Source organism: Manacus candei, unplaced genomic scaffold, assembly GCF_025592945.1.
Source record: "Manacus candei isolate 608988 ecotype Guabito, Panama unplaced genomic scaffold, ASM2559294v1 h1tg000046l, whole genome shotgun sequence".
NCBI lineage: Eukaryota > Metazoa > Chordata > Aves > Passeriformes > Pipridae > Manacus > Manacus candei.
In genome coordinates, this window is record NW_026138094.1 from 7,206,471 (window position 1) to 7,227,752 (window position 21,282).

The window sequence follows — 21,282 nt, forward strand, 5'->3', positions numbered from 1 at the left end:
AATTACAACAGAACACATCAAAAGAAAATTATATTGTCTGAAACAAATTAGAATAACAAAGAACTAGCATGAGAACAAAATGTCAATATTAGGTTTATAGAAAAGATGTTTTCTCAGAGAATTTTTTTGAATATAAATTCCTTTACAGATAAGTATTTAGTCTTTTAAGACTGTGTAACAAAACTGCAAATTGCATTTTGAACTGTAGCTGGATATGAAGAACTAAAATAGAAATCACAATATCTGGAGGGTTTTCTTTCAAAGCCTATTTGTTTTATTCTAGAATTTTCTTCCTATAAAATTCCACATAAGCCCACCAGGGACTTTCAGATTGCTTATAATACAATGCCCTATTTTATTTTTCAATATTAAAAAGAAGAGTAGGATCTAGGAAGAAGTAACAAGCAAGGAGCATTTGTGTACAAACTGCAATCTTTCTTCAGGCAAAAAGGTCTTATATAGAGCATGCAAGTTTTACAATAGAAGGTAGTTTGCTATCATGTGTAACTACAAGTAAGAAGCTGATTTGGAAGTGTTTTAACGTTCATTATTTAGGATTTGTTTTTTTTTTTCTCCCCACTAACTCTAGTACATCAAGTGGGATGGAGGGAGTTGTACAGACACCTGAGGGGAGGAAATCTTTCCATTTCACAGCTATTCTCTTGGTGTAGATTTTGATCCAGAGGAAACCTAATCAGCTCCAGCAGAAATATAACTAATGAAGGGCTTTAGCTGCTGACATGGCAGAGGAATAGTAAAGTGATGGTGGCTCCTGTTGTGGGAACTGGGTATTTTCAGTCCCAAATTCTAGCTCTGGCCCTGTCTAGTGAAAAGGTGCTGAATCCATGGCACCCAGCTTCTGAATTTGGAGATGAAGGATTCCTCCTGGGCAAGTAATTCCAAGCTCCATTGGAGTACATGCCCTGTGTGCTGGTGGCTATTTTGTCCTCCATTAGTGGACTCGTAAAACCTGATAGATATTGCCATGTAATTACACAGCCCCACAGTTGGGCATCTCTGTTTATGTTCAAAGCATTTTGCAGTTTGGTATAATGCATGTGAATGATGCTCAGCAGCTAGTCAGGGAACTAAAACCCAGCAGCTGTCTCCTTTGTGCATCCATTTTCAATAATTAATTGAGTATTCTGTGACTTTTAATTGTGAGAGGGGTGATGCTAGTTTTACAACTCCTAAATTCAGTATGATCAGAACAAAAGCTTTTGTGTTTCTAAATGCAAGACTAGTATGGCTGATCCTGATTAAACCAATATGAAATAAACTGTAGTGGTGTAAAATTTAATTATAGCCATTAGAACTTTATACCTGTTTAACTGCTGGGAGCTCAGACAGTATATAGACTGTAAGGAATCATTCTTTATGGTATCTCTCTCGACACCAAGGTAGTCTGCCTTTTCAAAGGACATTATTGCTCAGAGTAAACATGGTTGAAGAAGTGTCCTTGGGCTAGAAATTGCAGTATCATTATAATGTTTGCATAGAACAGGGAAAGTGTGTGAATAAACCTGTTTCATGTGGTCCATCTTTTTGCTCCCAAATGTAGGTATGTTAGGTTGTCTTCAGAGCCTGAACGAAACTGTGTCTGCAGATCCTGTGTCTGGCTCTGTGGAGTTGCATTCACAAGTTACTGTAAATACAAATTTAGAATGGGAGTCAAGGGCCTTCAGAGAATATCTGCTCCAGGTCCCACTTGAAGCAGGTCCTGTTAGAGCAGGTTGTTCAGGGCTTTGTCCAACCAAGGCTTGGAATGTTTTCAAGTACTGGAGCTCCCTAGCTTCTCTGGACAACTCGTTCCAGTGTTTGCCTTCCCTCTTGGTGATTTTTTTTCTTCTTTTTTCCTTTTTAACGGGTCCAAATTTCTTGTTTTCCAACTTAATGACTACTGCTTTTTGTTCTTCCAGAATATTCAGGCTTCATCTTTTCATGCACTCCCACTAGGCAGACAAACCCACTTCACCTGTTCAGAGGCTGAACAAACTCAGCTCTGTTTGTATGCCCTGTGCTCCATTCCCCTGAGCATATCAGTGACCCTGCACCAGACTTGCCCAGAATGTCAGTGTCTTGTCCTGGGGAGCCCAAACTGGACACTTGCAGCAGATCTGTTCTCACAAGTGCTAAATAGAGGGGAATTACCCCTTCCCTGGACCTGCTGTCTGTGATGTTGCCAATAAGGGCCAGTATGGGGTTGGCTTACTGAACCTCAAGGGCACAATTCTGACTTAGGTTCACCTTGTTTTCCAAGGTGTTACTCTGCAGAGCTGTTTCATAGCCAGTTGGCCTTCAGCCTGTACTCTGCATGGGGATAATCTGTGCAGGTGCAGGACTTTACGTGCGTGTTTGAGCTTCATGATGTTCCTATCAGCCCATTTTTTCAGCCTGTCAAGGCCCTTATGAGGAACAGACAAACCATCCAGTGTACTGATTACTCACCCCAAGGTGGTGTCTTCCAGACTGTCAGGGAGTGTACTCTGTCCCATCATCCAAGTTGTAAATTGAATTACTTCATTAAACACTGCAGATTGTAGATGCAGAATCTACATTCTGGATCTAACTTAGATGCCTTCCTTACAGTGATTCCCTTGCAAGAAGTGACTCGTGTTTCTGCAAATAGTTTCTCCCTCAGTGAGTGACATTGAATTTTATACTTTCAAAACATAGGGAAGAGTTTTGTGACATTTCAGAAGAGAAACCAAAACTAAAGCTGGGTGGCAACCTTTAAGCAGAGGCACAGGGGGCGGGCAGGGCACTGCCCTGTGCCAAGGGGCATGTGTTGGCACTGGGAGTGCAGGCTCACACCTGGATCAGCAGCTGCAGTCCTGGGAAAACAGCAGCACCACAGTGTGCCTGAGCCTCAGGCTGTTCTTCAAGGGAGATGTGTGTGACCATGTATGGCCATCAGTAACCCAGTGAGAGCTAAGGGATGCCAGTCAATAAATAGTGTGTGCCCTGAGACATTCACTGAGAACACACCAACTGCCAGTGTATCCGATGAGAAATTGCATTTTTCAGACCATCTTTTGTCAGCAATAAGCCAGTGGCATTTTTTTTTCTCTCTGGCATTACTGTTAGTGTGAGAGTTTTCAACTCATCTACTTGCGTTGCTTGTTGTAACATTCAGATCTGTTCTCTCCCAGTGTGGAACAGTTCATTGTTTTAGTCATTTGGGGCAGTAATTTATTATTGATTATGCTTTCACAGTCGAGCAATCACATTACTTTATTAAATCTATTCTTCATCAGCACATAAATGGATTATTTGTAATGGGACAGCTATGGGTTGCTACTGAATGTGGGTTTTGCATCTTCAGCCTGAGAATGGTAATTCCCTCCCTGCACTCAGCCTTTGGAAAGGGATCACCATGAGAGGTTTCGGGAAACCACAAATATTTGCATTGCCTGCTGGAGAAAGAAAACGTGTGAGTGAGGCTATGGAAAATGGCATTGATTATTTTAGGAATTAACAGTGCACAGAAAGGAGACAGAAACTGCCAGTGTAGAGGAGCTGCACAATTCCTGATAGGCTGCTTTTTGTGCAGCCTTGTCATGGCTCTTTCTCCATCTGCTCAAGGGCTCCTCAGACGTGCCTGCAGAGAGCAGGGCAGTGCCCCCCTCAATGCCTGGCCTCAGGTTACTTCTCTGCTGTGATGTCTTACAGCAGAAAGATGATGACCCTCAGGAACTCACTGGTTGTTGGGCTTCTCTGGTTGTTTTATCTGCTTTTGTGCTTGTTCCATCAGTGCTCTGGAAGAGAAATAATCCTGACAAGTGTGTGTGCTGTTTGGCATATTAAGCATAAAGATTGTGAGTGCTGCTGTAAAGCCAATAGAAATAATTAGCTGTATGTCTCTCTTTGAACTCACAGTTTCCCTTAAGCAGGACCGTTCTGACTGTGTGGTAGCAGTGATATCGATGCAAGGTCAGCTGCCTCTGAACTCCCAGCTCTGCTTCCTCAGCTCCTCGCTGGATTTTGGCAAGGCAGTGCACTCCCTCCACACCTCTGCGGTGCGGGCAGTGGCTGAGAACAGGGAGCCATTGCACTACAGAGCCCTGACCCATTTTCAGATTATGCAAGTCTCCAGGGCCCTTCTAATTCAGTGAGATGAATTCCCCTTCAGAAGATCCTGAGGACAAACAAAACACTTCATTGGGGGCAGGTTTGGGGAACATCAGCAGTCAGTGAGTTAGGCCTGGATTTCACATTGTGCTGTTAAAGATTCAGCGATGAAAACCAGTTAAAACAGAGAAATGTTTAGTATTTTTGCAGGAATTATCCTAGGAATTTATGTCTAATGTTTGTTGAGTATGTGTTAAACCAGTGTTGTAGTGGAGTGATCCTTTCAAAGGTTGTTTCACATTGAGTGAGGTCAGACTCTTTTCGTGCTGTTGCAGCACAGGTACCATGCACTGCAAGAAGCAGATGGCTGAGTTCTGCCTGAGGGCTTATTCCCAGCCATGATTTACTCAGTGAGGACCAAACTCAGGTCAGACGGCCTGGAGTTTTCACACAAAAGTTGGATAACTTTTCAGCCATTTCAGATTTACTGAAATCTGTGTAAAACTGATGCTTTGAGTTTTTGATGCTGAGTCACACAGGTGAGTCACAATGCAGCATTTTGCATGAGTCTGTTCTTTCCACAGAATTGCACACAACTCCCACTAGCAGGAATGGGAGTTGTATTTCTGAACCTACTGGCATATAAGACCAGAAGGTACTTGGAAATACACAGCTGGAGAGACACGCTTGAAAGGGTTACTCTGGATTTACCTGCAGTCAGACTCTGGTTTCTGTGCCGAAGTCTGCAGTGTAGGTTATGCCTCTAGAGTACAAACTGTTTTAGCATGAGAAATAATTTTCTGTTTGCCTGTTCTAAATTCATATCAGGTACCTTTGTTTCTCTTGAAGTGACTTCTTCGCTTCTAAGACTGTTTACTTTTGTCTTGCACAGTTGTTTCAAATGGTTGCTGCTTATTTTCTGATTTGGAGTCAATTCCTGTGACTCTCAGTGATATTTATTCTGTAATTAATACCTTTTTTCCCCCAAATTTATCTTTTTACAGTTATTCAGTGAAAAAATAAGTGGAGCAGAAGGAACAAAGTTAGATGAGGAATTTCAAGAGATGGAAAGGGTAAGGAAAGTTATATTATGGTTTTCAATATTAAGGTATTGCAGAATCAAAAATGTTTCATGTCTCAAGTGATAGAATGGTATTGTAGATTTAGCTGGGGGGGGGGAACCCCACAATGTGCTTCCAAACAGAAATACATAAGGATAAATGAAAATTTATCTTTGAGCCTTGTCAGCTCAGCCAAGGGAGAAGAGACATCCTCAAAAGCTGTTTGAGCAGAGGAACAGGTTCCACTGACACCTGTCAGCAGTGAAGAGAAGCTCCTCCATGAATGGTGCAGAGTGTCAGGAGGCACCTTTTTCTTCTGTCTGGGAAATTAGAGAAATCTTCAGTGTTAGTGAGTCTTTGTATCTGTCACAAAGTCTTCCCATCTGATATTATTCATTATAAAAATCTCTTAGGTGAGATTTTTCTCTTCATACAAAATTACATTTCTTAGTATAAATCCTTTTTCAGAAATTTATATGAACTATGGAAATTGAGATGTTTGCCATCCACTTTTTAGTTATTTTACAAATTAAACTATGTTACTGCCAGTTTCTGCTTTTACAGCTTTTATGTGCTTTTTTTTTTTTTAGTTGCCACTGCCTTTCTGTGTGTTTTTTCATGTTCACAGTAGACCTAGGTCACAGCTTTTATTGTTGGTAGATCGAGAAAAAAGGTCTTGAATTTGTCATCCAAACAGACTTCTAAGTTCCAGTTTTTTTGGCTATGGGATAATTATTTCCTTTCCCTACATTGTAAGGGTAAAAATAATATGCAGGCCTGAAGGGAGGAAAAGGGAAACAAACCAGAAATGTGATTTTTTGTTTGTTTGTTTGTTTGCATTTCATAAACTATTAAATGGGAAGACAGTGCAAACTACTGCTTTAAATGACCCCAGCCCCAAGACTGAGGGATATATTCGCTTTTTGTCACATGTGGAGAAAAGCAGTCTTAGAAGCAACTATTGAGCTGGCAGGAAAATTGTAGTCTAAAATGTGTAAGCAGTCAAGACTGATGGGCTGGAAAGGCAAACCCACATTTTGATGTAAAACTTTCTCTTGTTCTCAGTACTACCTGCCAATCAGTGGGTTTTTTTGCAAAATTCTATTATAACTGTGAAATGGATATTTATGTTAAGCTACAATATTTTTTTTATTTTAAATAAAATTTCATAATCAGCTAGAATAGTATATTATGTCCAATAGAATGATCAACTTTCTAGTATGCAATTTGCTTTTTGCTAACTGTTACTTTTCTGTTTCAGAAAATTGATGTTACTAATAAAGCTGTAACGGAGCTTCTGTCCAAATCCACGGAGTATCTTCAGCCAAATCCAGGTAGGACAGGAACAGTAGGTCCTGGATTTTGATGAACATTGTTTTATTACTTGGAAATTAATTCTAGGCAAATAAAAGCTAATTAGGTCATCATGGTGAGGCTTCTCTCTGGAGTTCTGCAAAGTTCTTCTAAGGAAGTGAAGGAGAGAGAGCAGGAGATTGGCTTTGGCTGTGCTTGTATCTACTCTGTGTTGGCTTTCTGCAGTATTTCTAATCAAGGGGCTCACAGGCAGGACTGTTCAAAGGAATGTGAGTGTTGGTGAATATCCACAGATGACAACAACCACTCCCACTGTGTATTTGCCTGAAGTAATGATACTCTTTCAGCTGGGAGTAAAAACCATTTTCATATGACTCACATTGTTGAATGGAATCTTATTCCAACTTTTGACTATCGAGTACTGACAACAAAACCCTTACCAGTCTGCACACCAGCTTAGTGACTTGCTTTGCGACTTTGCTTGTTAAATGATTAGTTTTAAAAGTGGTTTTATCACTTTTTTTTTTATTATTTTTAATGTCCTCCTTAGCATACAGAGCCAAGCTGGGAATGCTGAACACTATGTCAAAGATCAGAGGCCAAGTTAAAACCACAGGCTATCCCCAGACAGAGGGACTCCTGGGAGACTGCATGATACGGTATGGCAGAGAGCTGGGCGATGAGTCTATGTTTGGTGAGTTTGTGAATCTCCTCTGTGAATATTTCTGCATAAAGTTCTTTGCAAAATGTTACTCAGTGGCATAACCTGTGTAAATAGGTACTGCAGGTAAGAGGGAAAGTTTAAGTACAGGGATCAGAGGATGATTGATATAGTTAAGAAACATGATGCTTCTGCACGTTTGTCCACCTCTATTGCAGGTGGGTTTGCTAACATTGATAACTGGTGCTGTCTGATCATCCCTGTTATTTCCATAACCATTTTATTTTCTAAGTTGCCAAACCTAAGTAATTTAGGGTGATTCTTAGATGCAGTGTATTTCTTTTAACCTTTAAATAAAAATGATTATGCTGTATTTGAGAAGTAAATGAAGGGAAACATTTCTTGTAGAAAAAAATAAACAGTGACTTTAGATAATTTATTTTTTTTTAATAATGACCTGGGCAAATACAGTAGGGAAAACGGAAATTTTTTTTCCTTTGATGCCCTTCATGGAAAAAAAAGGTAATTCAGAACAAAAACTTTACAGTTCTAGTTTTCTGTATGGAACAAGCGTAGCTTAAATTATTTTTTTTTTTACTCTTGAAGGGCCTCTGGCAAATACAAAGATACCTATTTGAAATGGGTATTTGATTAGACAAATTTTCTGCTTTTGCATATATTTGCATATAAGTAGCTTATTCTTTACCATAGGCCTTGCACTACTGGATACTGGTGAGAGCATGAAGCAAATGGCAGAAGTGAAGGACTCGCTTGATATCAATGTCAAACAAAATTTTATTGATCCTCTACAGTTATTGCAGGACAAAGATTTAAAAGAGATTGGGGTAAGTTTTCCAGGGCAAATCTTCACTTATGAATAATGAGAGTCAATCAAACTCTACTTTCACGAGATTTTTCTTGAAAGCAATAAGGCAAATAAATTTCACTGCATATAAGTTTCTCTCTCTGGCAAAACAGTGACGAAAACCACTTAACATCAATGCCTGGCTGTTTCTCACTCATCTAACCTACTCCATTTGCTACATTGCTTGTAGAATCAGTACAAGGATAGTGAAAAAAATGATATTCTTTGTTTTTCTGCTATTTTATTTTAACCAACATCTTTATTAAATCTTATGAACATGTGAGTGGGCTGTGATTTACTGCTAGTGATTATCCTATCTTACCATCTCTGTCAGCCTAAAGCTGTTTATAATAGAGAATGAATATAACTGTTAGAAAAGGCTATTCAGGGCAATCACAGAATGTTCTGAAAAGTGTCATAAAATGCTGAAGTGCCATATGCCACTATAGGAAAAATATAGGACACTAAGGAACACATTTTTAACCTTCAGAGTTAAGTTTTTCAGTGTTTTTGTTTACAATGTGACAATTCAAAGAAAGCCAGGCAGTCTTTGTTTGAATCTGTTGATTCCAATGGATTTGAGTAATAAGCAAGTTAAAATGATGAAATGCAGAAATGAAAGTTATTTTATTTGTTTACACATAAATGGATGTGGAAAGCATAGCAAAAAGATAGTAATAATGTCTTGATGTCTCTAACTGTCTCCCATGATACATAACTGTTTTCAGTGGTGGTTCTTGTGAACTGATGAAAAGAAGTTGTTTGACGTTAGTTTTAATGAGCATTTTGTACTGTCACTTTGAGTCCATTCTCCAAGTCTGTCAGACCCGTGATTTTTGGCAACAGAAAAACTTGTGTAGGTAGATGGAAGTGTCAAGTTGATACCTAACAAAGAGAGCAAGAATACAAGATTTATTGAAGCACTGCTTATGATGGGAAAATAACCCTTTAACTTTTAGCAGTCGTATTGCAAGCAATTCAAGACATAAAATCGAATTACATGTAGATTAGGGTGACACACACATATTTAGGTGGATCCTGCTTCTCATTCGGAGAATCTGAGGTGTTGCATATTTAGTGAACTCCATGAGGTGGATGTCTAAGATTAGCAAATCAAAATAGCCAATACCCCACATGCAAACAAATGGCTGTTTATTAAAATTTCATTCAGCTCTTGACTTACCTGATGCTGCTTCGGATCAAAGGGATGGGCTGTTAATAATCTCTGAGCCTTGTATTTCTCTGAGTCTGCATATATTTGCATCCTTAACTGAAATCTCCTGTGTTTGTTTGGGCATGTCCTGTTTGGTCCTTCTCATAAATGTTTTGTCTAATTTAGCATCATCTGAAGAAACTGGAAGGACGCCGTTTGGATTACGATTATAAAAAGAAGCGTTTTGGAAAGATCCCGGATGAAGAAGTTAGACAAGCAGTAGAAAAATTTGAAGAGTCAAAGGAACTGGCTGAAAGAAGCATGTTCAATTTCTTAGAAAATGATGTAAGTCTGTCCTGCATTTTTGTTTGCTGCAGTACATCCAGGAGGGCAAATGTGTGGGACTGGATAAAGCCTGTCCCATCCTTCACAGAAGGTAAGGTCTGAAAGCAGAAAGTGCCTCTCCCTGCTTTTAATCTCCTGTCAGAGAAGAACATAATGCACAGCACAAATGGGACAACTCAAGAATTCAGAAATTTCTTCTGGAGATACAGTGGCTCAGACAAGATTGCCACAGAGGTCTTAAATAGAACTAGCTGAGAGTAGAATGCAGTTTGGTCAGTGAGAGGGTGAAAGTTGGAAGATTAGCATAGTCATAGACCTGCTGCTGAAACTATGAGCAAGGGTCTATACCCTTTATGAATTTTAGATCACTTACAGCCAAAACTTTGCTGCTGTTTTGGAGTCTCTGAATGATTTTACCTCTGAAAATCATTATTGTTACTATTTGGCTCTGAAAATTACTCCATAGAGTGAGTTTGTGGCTTGGGCCCAGGTATGTGGACTTTGGCTCAGAGTCCAAGTCCATCATAAATGATGTCTAAATAAGGAGCAGCTGTGGTCATTCAGGATAATCCTCTCTTCTGTCCACACACAGATGAATAGCAGGATGTGCTTTCTCCCATGTAATCATAGAATTGTAGGAAAAGAGAACTGGACCCATTTGGGCCTATTCCAAAGCTTTCTCTTCTCCTTTAGGTGCAGCATCACAGCAAACGCACTTATAAATTAAGAAGTGTGCTGTCTGAGCAAACTGCAACAAAGAGGAGCTGTTAAGTGAGAATATTTAACTGCAAGCAGCCTCTCCCTCTGTGCACACCCAGTTATAAACTAGTGTTTGTAAATGGGACACATTTGTTCCAGCAGGGTATAGTGTAAGGCAGTAAAGCCTCTTGCTGCTTCACCAGTGCAAGTTATATGAGGGCAGCAAAAACTGTAATGTGCTCCATCAACAATTCCAGCACTGTCCCACTGTTGGCTCTACCAATTGCCTGGTTGTACTGTGTGTGTGTTTTACAATTCTACCTTCCATCAGCAGCTGAGAAATGTTTCAGAGAGTGTTTATCATTAGTCAAAGCACCAAACTGAGGGTAAAACAGTGCAGGAGTTGAACTGGTTTAGCTGAGCCACTAGAGAACTTATGAGTTATGCTTTCTAGTATAACTTACTCTACCTTTGGGAGGGTGTGAACTGGATGTCCCTCTGGGGTTTTTTCCATGCCCATTTCCTATTGTTTCTCTTTAAAGAAAGCTCTGTGCTCTTTCCCTTCCATTTTCCATGCTGACTCAGTCTGTCTGTCTTCCTCGAACTTCTCATTGCAGCCTTGTGGTCTAACCCCAGTCTAACTGGGTTTGCAGAGATCTTAACTGCAATCACTTCCTTATGATCCTTTCCAGTTCCCCAAGTGTCTCCCTCTCTTGGTCTTCTTGCCATGCAGTCTCTGCTCTCTTGAGGTCTGGTTCCCAGCCACCTTGCCAGGTGCCTTTTCCAGACTCAGTCCTGATCCTGATCTTTCTCAGGTTTTTGCACAGCCAGTTCCAGACCTCCCACATCGACACTGTTGCAGGCACTTCTTATCAGATCCATCTTCCTGCCTTTCCCACTCAACCAGTCCCAGGCTCATCTTCCTAAGTGGCTTTTAGTCCCTCAAGTTTCTCTGGCTCTTTCCCAGTTTCTCTCTCTCTCTTCTAATACACAATTCCATATTTCTTCTGGCTCACAGTTTTTCTTGTTTGGACAATCTTTTTCTCTGACCACCCCATCCAAACCCCAGGCACTTTGTGTGTTGTCCTCAGCTGTTTATATTACTCTCTTCTGACTGTGATGGAATTATATCAGCTGTTGGTTTGGTTCTATGCATTTTATTTCTGTGTGCTATGTGACAGTGTTTGGCTCTCTTGGAGTCCTGGCAGAATTTCTAATGGTCTTTTTAACTGAGTAAAAGCAGACAAAGGATAGCACAAAGTTGCCATGGGTCCATAAAACATTTGTAGAAAGCTTACTCAGATATTTTCTTGTGATCCAGTGTCTGAAGACATCATGATGGAATGGAAACATGTTAGACTTCTTGGGGTCTGTCTTCTTAATGTTGTCTTAAAGGAAGAGGACAAATCTGTTACTGCTCCATCCCCTCATACAGCTTGAACTTTTCTGCTTGTCTTAGGAGAATGAGATTATTTGTTACCTCATGAATAAAAATATTTTGAAATTTTTTTTTCTCCTTCATATTCTCCCTTTCCTCCACATTCATATTTTTGAACGAGGGGGTGATGCTTTTAAAATCCAAATAGGTAAATCAGGTTTCATTTATCGGTTTATAAATGCTGCCATCTAGTGAGGTAAGTTCAGATCATTTCAGAACTGTAGTTTATAAACATTGCTAATCAACACTAATGGGTCTGAGTCACAAGAGCTGTCACGGTGTAATTTCTTCCAACATTCTGATCAGAAAAGCCCTATTTTCACCTGCTAAGGGGTCATGTCCTGTTAAATGTTTCGGGCTTGGGTGTTGACAGACAGCTGGCTTGGAAGTTGAAAGCAGAAGGGATTTGCACATTGTGAGAGGAAATGACTCAAGGACCCAGCCCTGAGTTAGTGAACTAGAAGTTACACCTCAGTTTTGTTCAGTTTCCAACTGGCACTTTCTTTGACAGACTCACATGTGCTCTTTTCCAACAGCCTCCACAAGGTACCGTGGTCTTTTGAGATACCAGGTCTGTTTTGAATGATCTGTTCATTTATCCTTCAGCTGAACGTACTGCAGGCTCCTTACAACTATTTTCCTCTCTGTATTTCAGATAGAACAAGTCAGCCAGTTGGCTGTGTTTGTAGAAGCAGCACTAGATTACCATAAACAATCCACAGAAATCTTGGAGGATCTGCAGAGCAAGCTGCAAAACCGGTAAGACTGAACCCCTCAGAAAGTTTTGATCCTCTTTTGCAGCCGAGGTTCACGACTGTGGAAGGTCACTGAAGCAGGAGATCCTGTAGCACCAGCTCACAGATGCACATTTGCTGTGCTTTGTGCTGTGCTGAACTCCACTGCTTTCAACTGCTGCCACCTGGCAGGTTTTTGCTGTGCTGGGAGACTTTAATGCAATGCAGGATCTGCCCAGGGAGCTCTGAGTGTGTGCAGAGTGTCTCACATCTGCGGAGGTTAATGAGGACAGCCTCCCTTTGTTTGGAAGTTTATTTCAACTTGCATACCTGGAGTTGTGTTTTGGAGGCTTTGCTGAGGAGTTGGCCTCTTTTCGTTGAGATTAAAGGTAGAACAACATTCTACAGCACAGTGAGGAACCAGCCAGCTGGCTCAGAACACAGCTGTGCTGTAACACACGTGTGAAAGGCCCAGGTACTTTGTGTCATCCTGGGAGAAGTTAAAAATGCTGCTGCCATTAATGTGTTCTTGGAGTACCAGAGACCTGAGTGTCACTGTAGCAAAGGCAGAGTCGAGATAAGTCTCTGGGGCTTTCAGATCGGGGTGGACATGGTGGCTGTGAGCAGTGACATGAGGGTATCTGTGTCTGCAGACACCCTGCACCATCCCAGCTGGAGGGGGCAGGGAGACAAGGAGTTCTCAGCTGGGCCACATGCACATACAGGAAGGGGTATTGAGGCAGTTGTGGTGGCCAAATGGTTGTTTCCCTTTTTCTCTAATGAAAAGGCAATGTGTGAGATGCAGTGCCTGGGCCTCTGTCCTGGCTGTGTTTCTGCATATGCCATTTGCAGTTGAGCTTTCCAGAGAGCTCATTCCTGCAACTTGTGCTGCACTCAGTGGCAGCCATGGGTGCTCATCACTTCTCAAACTCAGACTGTTAAGTTTTATGCCTCTGTCAGCAGGATGGAAATATTAAATAAAATTCTTAAATAGAACAGGGACTTGTTGAAATTCAAGGATTGCATTAGAATTGAGGAGCCTTTAGTAAAAACACACACTCCCCCCAAAAAACCCAACCCAACCAACCAAAAAGCCCACCACAATAAAACCAAAACCAGCAGGAGATTTTCTTACCCCACCTTTCAAACAGCAAAGCACTGAACCTGAGCTTAAGTTCTGTTAGTATTCCTTCCTTCAAGGTCAGTCTCTTGCCACTCTTCTCTCTGTTACAGAATAAATGTAGCATCTAGTCGGCCTAAACGTGAATTTAAGCCAAAGCCTGTAATAACTACAACTCTGGAAATTGGTGATAATCAGCAGCACAATGGGATTGCCTATAGTTCTTCCATAAAAACATCAGGTAAGTCTGTCACCACAGAATTACTCTGTCCATAGATGTTTTGCCAGGGTGTTGCTTGAGGTATTCCTTGTACCATGAAGAACAATGAATCCATGAGGCATCAGTATTCGTGCATTTGACTCCAGTTTGTTCCCCAGATTTGGAAATGGAATTGTGAAGCAGTGTTCCTCTCAACAGCCTCTCACCCATCTGAAATTTAGGTGTGGCATTCTGCTTGGTCTTTTATGTTCTCTGTATTGCCACTGAGGGTGGGAGGAGAGAGGGAGAGGCACTTGCAGAAAACAGTTCATTTCTTGCAAAGACAGATGCCTATGGTGGGTGTGTTTGATCACTGTTTGGAGTATCTCCAGGTGCTAATTTTTTCTCCACAATCTGAGACCATAAATGATCAGTACAGGATGTTAAATATTAGCTATGTAAAATTCAGAGAGATGACTCCCACCCTTACTGATTTTATTAACATTTTTTACTTTACTGCCCTCTAAATTATATGTGCATTAATGAACTGAAGTAGGTGTGGTGGTGTGGGCATAGGATCCCTCCTTTGATTAGGCCCTGATTCCACAAAAAAAAATCAACTGTTGAAAGTTGTATGAATATTAATAATTAGTAAGGTTGCACTACTCATTAAAATAGCTTTTCTTCATCTCATGAATAAAATTATTTTGTCCTATCTCCTTAATGACTACAGTGCATGATGAAAGTTAAAAGACCAAACCAATAAAAAACCCAAACAAACAAAAAAATCAAAACACAGAAGACAACTATATGCAAAGAAAAGACAACCAAAAAAAGCCAAATTTTTCCATAAATATTTTTTGTAAAGAAAATAGAGGGGATGTAGGAAGCCAAAGGTTCCCTTCTCTGCTTGGCGTGGTACATAGGATCTTTTTCTGAATGTTTTTCTTTTTATTTTTTTCCTACCTTTCCATTTTTCCTCTTCCCTCCAGTCTTGTTTCTTTTTAAAGGTTGTTGGAAGAGAAATGAGAGAACTAAAAGTGAAAGAATAAAGCTTGGAGCTGTAACTTCATGCTCCTTCTAATGTCTCTTTAATTTTCTTTGCACTGTGCTACAAGAGGAAGCTATTATACAATCCATACTGAAGGGGATTTGCAGCAGTTTGGCAGCATAAATCCACCCAGCAAGATCTGATTCCTCGATTTGTTTGAGGCTCCTCTTGCTGCCTGAATGCTAAGAGTAGTTTTTGTGTTGCTGTCAAACGTGGGATGGAGGGAGACAACCCCCTCTGCACATTCTCCCAGGTCAGACCACTGGTTCCTAAGACATGTGATCCAAGGACACATTTCATCCAAAGCACTGTAGATGTTTGCAGTGATCAATAACTTCCTGGTTATTTTATGGAAGTAGCAAAATCATAGCAACTTTATTAAAAATTCAGCATACAATTTCTAGGCCCCAGTCAATTACTTATCAAGTTATCATAGCTTTTATTTTGTTCTGTTTTACATGTGCAGTGGAGAAAGGAGATTCAGATTCAGCATTTGTTTATAAACTAGTGTGTCAAACCACATTACAGTGGTTTATCATTGCCATCAAGTAATTGATCCAAGATGTCCTTTAAGGGTAATCAATCCTGCCTTTGGGAGAAAGATAGATGATGACTTCTCAAGGTTGCTTCCAGCCCACTTAGTTAAAGAAAAGTCCCAGTTTTAATGAGCTAAAGTTCAGTGAAAACTGAAAAATAAATGACCACTGACCACTAAGATAAGGAAGGAGTGAGCCACTTCCACTCATTGGCTCCATTGCATGAACTGTTTGCATATCATTAAATGAAGGGTTGTCACTTACTGCTTCAGTCTCTCAGGGCTGTCAGAATGCCAAAGAACTAAAACAAAGATGAAAGAGATGAAAGGGAGAAATGGGATATATGTAACAATTCTTGCCATTCTTAGTGTTGCTAATAACAGCAGAAAGACCACGTATCACCTTTTTTCTCCTGAATAAAGTGTGAGTGCTGTGCTTACCTCCCCAGCAGGTACAATCACCAGTGATATCACTGTTTATTCTCTTCTCTTTTCCTCTTCCTACTCAGAATTTTTCCATATGGATTTCTGTGGAAGTGCTGTGGGGTCAATATGCCCAGCTCATAAATGGGGAAACCTTTCTGTCCCTTTTTAAAATCAGAATCATGAAACAGATTAGATTTATGGTCTGTGATTTAGAGATGTGAACCAGGCAGCTTTAAGCAAAACTGCTAAATGTCTTCAGGTCTCCCTGTGGTGGGGGGATAGTATGACAATCATCCTCTTTTCCTTTAGAAAACTGACCTCTTCATCCTACACAAACAAGTATTTTCATGCTTAGTTTTTCCTGTTTACACATTGACCCTCACAAAATATAGATGTTTAATTTCTCTGATACTGTCACTCAAGGTAAGTAGTATCGTGGTGTTCAGAGGACCCCTGGAGATCAACAGGTCAGTTCAAAGTAAACCATGATACTTTCACACAACTGCCACATTACAGATCTGAGTGTGGAACTCACTTTTTCTGTGTTTCACAACAGTTTCTCAAGTTAAGTGTCATCTTCTTGGGGCAGAAACCGTATTTTCCTTTGTATGGGGATTATTTACTACTAATGACTTGCACACATTTGCAGGGCTAGATTCCCATAAACCTAATTTTTATGTTGTGATTTATTTGGCTGCTTTGAGTAAGCACAGATAAAAAAAATCTGTATTTTAGTTCTAATTCTTTGTTATCCTCATTAATCATCTGCAGCTGTGAGCATCATCTGGCTCATTTTAGAACTCTGTAATTGCTGTATTACATCATGCCTTTCACTCGTTTTGTTTGTCAGGTTTGACTCTGATATGAAGTAAATGGATCTGGTTGCCACGTGCTGGAATTTAACATAAGCATCTAAGTGTTTGCTCACTTCAGCTACAAGGGAGGCTGGGATTAATTATGTTAGGAAGCTTCCAGTTTGCAATTATTAAAGTACAGTCTTGCTGTCTTATGTATACAACATGGTATAGAGGACAGAGTAGATGCAGTTACAGGCAGTAACTCCCTTTCGGGAAAACAAGCAAGTAAAAAACCAGTCTGTCATTGAATGGCATTCTGGCTTCATCCTGTAACACTCCAGAAATCACAGACAGTTTCTTGCTTAACCTGGTGTTTGCTGTCCAGGCCTGAGTGGTGTGAAAGTTAATGACAATTCTTTTTTGAATGTGACAGGAAAGTGTGGCAGTTTTAACCCCACAGCTAGAGAAATAAAGGAGATGTGTTTGAAGTTGCAAATCAACATAAGTCCTGTTTGCAGAAATACAAGAGTGCAGTTTCTTTGGCTGAAACCTCTGCAATGTATGTGCAAGTGTTTAATAGACAGCAAAAGGCTGGAGTGGTGCCAGCAGCTCTGTGATGTTAACCAGTGTGTGTTGCAGACTGTCAGGCAGCACTGCCCCTGTTACCTTTGTCAGGGAAGCTTTGTCTCATTGGATTATACAGTAGCAGCAGCTGCCTGACTCTAATGAAGACTTTGACTGATCCTACAGCCTGGAGTGAAACCGGTTGTGCTGGCTGTGACCATTAGTTGAAAATCTTTCCAGGCTGCCAGACATCTTTTCAGTTCTTTGGAGCTTAAAATGAACCAAATGTGATCCATCTCATATCAGGTACCTTACTGTCAGAAATTAACAGGCCTGCAATAATAAATTAGCCCCATTGGAGCAGCTGGTGAAAGCGAGGAACTCTGTCAATTATTCTGAGTGCTGCCTTCTGCTGTTGACAGTTCCAGAGAGCTGGTACCAGTTCTACCTTGGCAAAGGCTGAAAATAGCTCAGCTATTTTTAACACAATCAGTCCTCTTTTGCTTTTAGACACAGTCTGTTTTTGCTGGGCAACTGACTCCTCTTTATTTCTGCTTGGACTGTTTCAGCAAAAATAGGAGAACCAGGCTTTCCCCTGGACCAGTATATTAGACCAGCCCTAATTTAGTTTGTTCCTGTAAAACTACCCTGAGCCTTCCACAGGCAGAGGACGAATCTGGCTCTGGGACAGTGTGCTGCTCTGGGGAGGTTTGCTGAGCGGGATCTCTGCTGGCAATTCTCTCCCATTGTTATAAATAAAAGCTCTCTTCTGTTGCTATACAGCATAAAACATACCCACAAAATAGAAAAGTAATTCCTACTTGCCAGTTTTATAACACCAGATATTGCCCCAATTGTATTATTGTCAATTAAAAAGATGATTTCACCTGTCTGTTCTCACTGACTGATCACCAGAATAGTTTTCAGCTGGTTTCCTCAAGAGACCTTCTCCTAATTCCTTTATCTAGAAAATGCTGAAAAGTTTCTTTTTAGTAGTTTTCTGTGTATTACCATGATTAACAGATTAAAATGCATTTTTGCCACCTTAGCTACTATATCTGTATTGCATTACTAGTTGTATGCTGATTTACCCAGTAAAAAATAATTCCTCAAGGGGATTGCATGATTAGCATGTGGGATAGCTGGGGGAGAGAGTCCAGACTGGTATATCAGAAAATTGTTGCAATGTTCCAAATAAGACAACCTAAACAACTTACATTAGCAGTTCAACCTCTTAAATATTAAGTTCTACTGTTCTAGAGGTGTCATGCTGCCAGGTGTTGCACTGCTGTTTACATGGCAACAGCATGAAATCTTTTCTCCTATTCTTCCTTTATAAATGTATTTTAAATTACCAGACTTTCATTTGGATATACTAATATGTCTTTAAAAAATATGTTATGACTGAACTTCAGTTGAACCTCTGGCTATCCTTGGCCATGGAGCTAAGCTTTACCATTTGAACATTAGATTAAATTTCATTAGAATAAGTTATTATTCACAAATATGAATTAATATATTACATATATATCTTTACCACAAATCCAAGACAATGAACAGCCCTTCATGAGAATATCTTTATAAAAGGTAACTGCATTTCCAAGGTTAACTTCTTTTGCTAATGGTGGTTCTGTTTTATACCTTATATTGTAGAATATACTTTATATTATACTTTATATTTATATTTACTTGTTTTCCTGTAAATAGATGTACTTACTATTACATTTGCATATGGTACCACTAATATTTTAAAAGAGTGATTTGGAATGAAGATCTTTATAGCAGGGCAAACACTTTAAGTCACAAGAATGGCCAGATCCTTTATTGGAAAACTGTTTTCATCCCTAAAATAGTTTGACAGGCACTGTTGTTTCCCAGCATAGCCTTTGCTGTAGTTCAGAGGGACGTGTACAACAAAGGATTTGAGCACATGAACTTGGGGAGCAGTAGCCCAGAAGTGCCTGTCACTGCTCAGATGAGGTGAGGGTGGAAGCCTTGCTCCTGCAAGGAGTGTGACAGTCCAGGTGGCTGCCTGCAGGCTGCAGGTGTGTGCAGGGAGGAGGGACTCAGAGCCCCTGCCCTCGTGGTATCCACCCAGGAGCACTGGGCTGCTCTGCAATTTGTTTAAATAATTCCTTGTCATTTCCCCTGTTGACTGTTCTGCTTCCTCAGCTCCTGCCCTTCCGATCCCTCTGTGGCAGCTGCTCCAGGGACCACACTGGTTTTGACAACTGATTACTCAAACCTTCAGTTTGAGATAAACATCCTTTGCAAAGGGAAGGCAGATAGGGATGAAAATGGAGTAGCATCTGTACTTAAGGGAGGAACAGAATTACACTTTAAACTTACTGTAACTAGTCCTGTATTCTATATGCAGAAGCAGCAGATGTTAGTGGGTAAAAGCAATGGAAAAACTATCAACAGGACAGCAGAGCTACATTTTTGACCCATTGTATCATGCTTAGTGACTGGTGGGATGCTGTGAAGCTTGATTAATATGGGTGTTTTTTTCTGTCACTGGGGCAGGTTCTTCAGTGCACATGGATCAGCCTTGCTGCCAAGCTCTCTACGACTTTGAGCCAGAAAATGAAGGCGAGCTTGGGTTTAAGGAAGGGGACATCATAACTCTGACCAACCAGATTGATGAGAATTGGTATGAGGGGATGTTAAATGGAGAGTCTGGCTTCTTCCCCATTAATTATGTTGAAGTGATAGTTCCCTTGCCTCAGTGATTGTGTCATTTGAGCTGTGAACATGATTTCATGACTGAAATGGATTCACAAATGTTCTGTCAGTGTGGCATTCTGTGAAAGCCTTGCTATTTGACTGACTTACTGACTTTTGTATGCGTCTTTTTAAAATGTATTTATTTTATATTCAAAAAAATTTCACCTTCCCTGATTTGTCAACCTGCAAAAAAACCCATACCTAGTTTTTTTGCTTTGTGCCTTGAAGATCACTGTATGAAGTGTTTACTGGTAGCTCACTGTTGCTCCAAAAATGCATTTCCTCGCTATTATTGTATGTGGATTTTTTTTTACCTTTGGCTGCAATGATTTTACTATTGAAAACCATTTTTAAAAATACTGTTAGTGAAGCTAACTGTAACCAGTTCCTCAGTTACTGATGTCATTGAGCTCTTTTCATCTATCACACTGTAATTTATTGTGAACAAGTTAATACATCTTTCACATTGTATGTTGACAAAAGGCAAAGTGGTTGTTGTCAATATGATGATGATGTTGTACTAAGTACAAGTTCTCAGCATTGAAAATTCCTATAATTTACTGACCAAACTGAATAAATATTTCTGTGGGATAAGAAGAGTGGCTACTGCTTTTATACCTGTAGTTCTGGCACTTGTTTTTGAACTGGAAGTCACTTTTGCTGAATATATGAGCTTTCAGTGACAAAAACAATGCTACATTAAAAATGCACGAATAAAGACAAAGTATTAGTTCTATAACACCTCAGGCACTGAATTCTAATCATCTTGACACCTCTCTACTGATTGTTTAGCATTTATAATGTCTAACTTTTTTTTTTCTAGGAGGAGGATAAGAGACAAATTCCTTGGAACTAAGTACAAACTGCTTCTAGTTCCACAGAGGTTGTATAGAACACCTGTGAGAGAAATAGGTATCCCTGGTGCCTACTGCAAACAAATGAAAAGTCAATACACTTCTACTTTTTATGTTTAGTTGAAAGGGAGGGAAAGGAGAAAAAAAAGAGAAAGTGATGTGATAACTAAAGATATGCTAAAAAAAAGCCTCAAAATTAAGGACAAATTTAGGCATCCTAAGTACTAAATGAAGTTAGAATCACTGTGTTTCTCTATTGCCATCTCTTGCATGTTTAGTGATGGAACAGTGACCAAATCAAGTCAGCAGCCCCAGAGGAAGATGTGGTATTTTGCCAATTGCTCTCCATACAAGATAAATTGATGAGAAGAGAGCTGAACTCTTTTATGGGCAAACTGTCTTGAATCGACCTTCAGAGTTTCACTCTGGAGCTGGTTCTGTAGTCCAGTTGAAACAGCATTCCCTAGAGAGGAAAGAATTTCATGTGTATAACAGGTGCAGTCCCTTTTCCTTTTAAGAAGCATAAATAGCCCCCATGTGGCTCTCAAACCCATGGCTTTCTGGTTTCTCTCACCTCTGGTCTGGACTTGTGCAATGGTCACAAAAGAAGAGGAGGGTTATCCTTCACAGCTTCTGCTGGAGCCTGCTCCTTCAGGCACATCATTTCT

The 21,282-nt window shown here is 40.1% G+C and overlaps 1 protein-coding gene across 2 annotated transcripts in view; it reads left to right on the top strand.

The window, feature by feature from the left end:
- Positions 1–20,357, top strand: part of SH3GL3 (SH3 domain containing GRB2 like 3, endophilin A3) — a 60,897-nt gene extending 40,540 nt beyond the window's left edge. For both annotated transcript variants that reach the window (XM_051796650.1, XM_051796649.1), the window contains 8 exons: positions 5,076–5,144; positions 6,394–6,466; positions 6,997–7,140; positions 7,819–7,952; positions 9,312–9,470; positions 12,263–12,366; positions 13,575–13,702; positions 19,560–20,357. In XM_051796650.1, the coding sequence (XP_051652610.1) occupies positions 5,136–5,144; positions 6,394–6,466; positions 6,997–7,140; positions 7,819–7,952; positions 9,312–9,470; positions 12,263–12,366; positions 13,575–13,702; positions 19,560–19,765 (957 nt within the window). In that variant the 5' untranslated portion in view covers positions 5,076–5,135 and the 3' untranslated portion in view covers positions 19,766–20,357. The remainder of the gene's footprint in view (positions 1–5,075; positions 5,145–6,393; positions 6,467–6,996; positions 7,141–7,818; positions 7,953–9,311; positions 9,471–12,262; positions 12,367–13,574; positions 13,703–19,559) is intronic.
- The last annotated feature ends 925 nt before the right edge of the window (positions 20,358–21,282 follow it).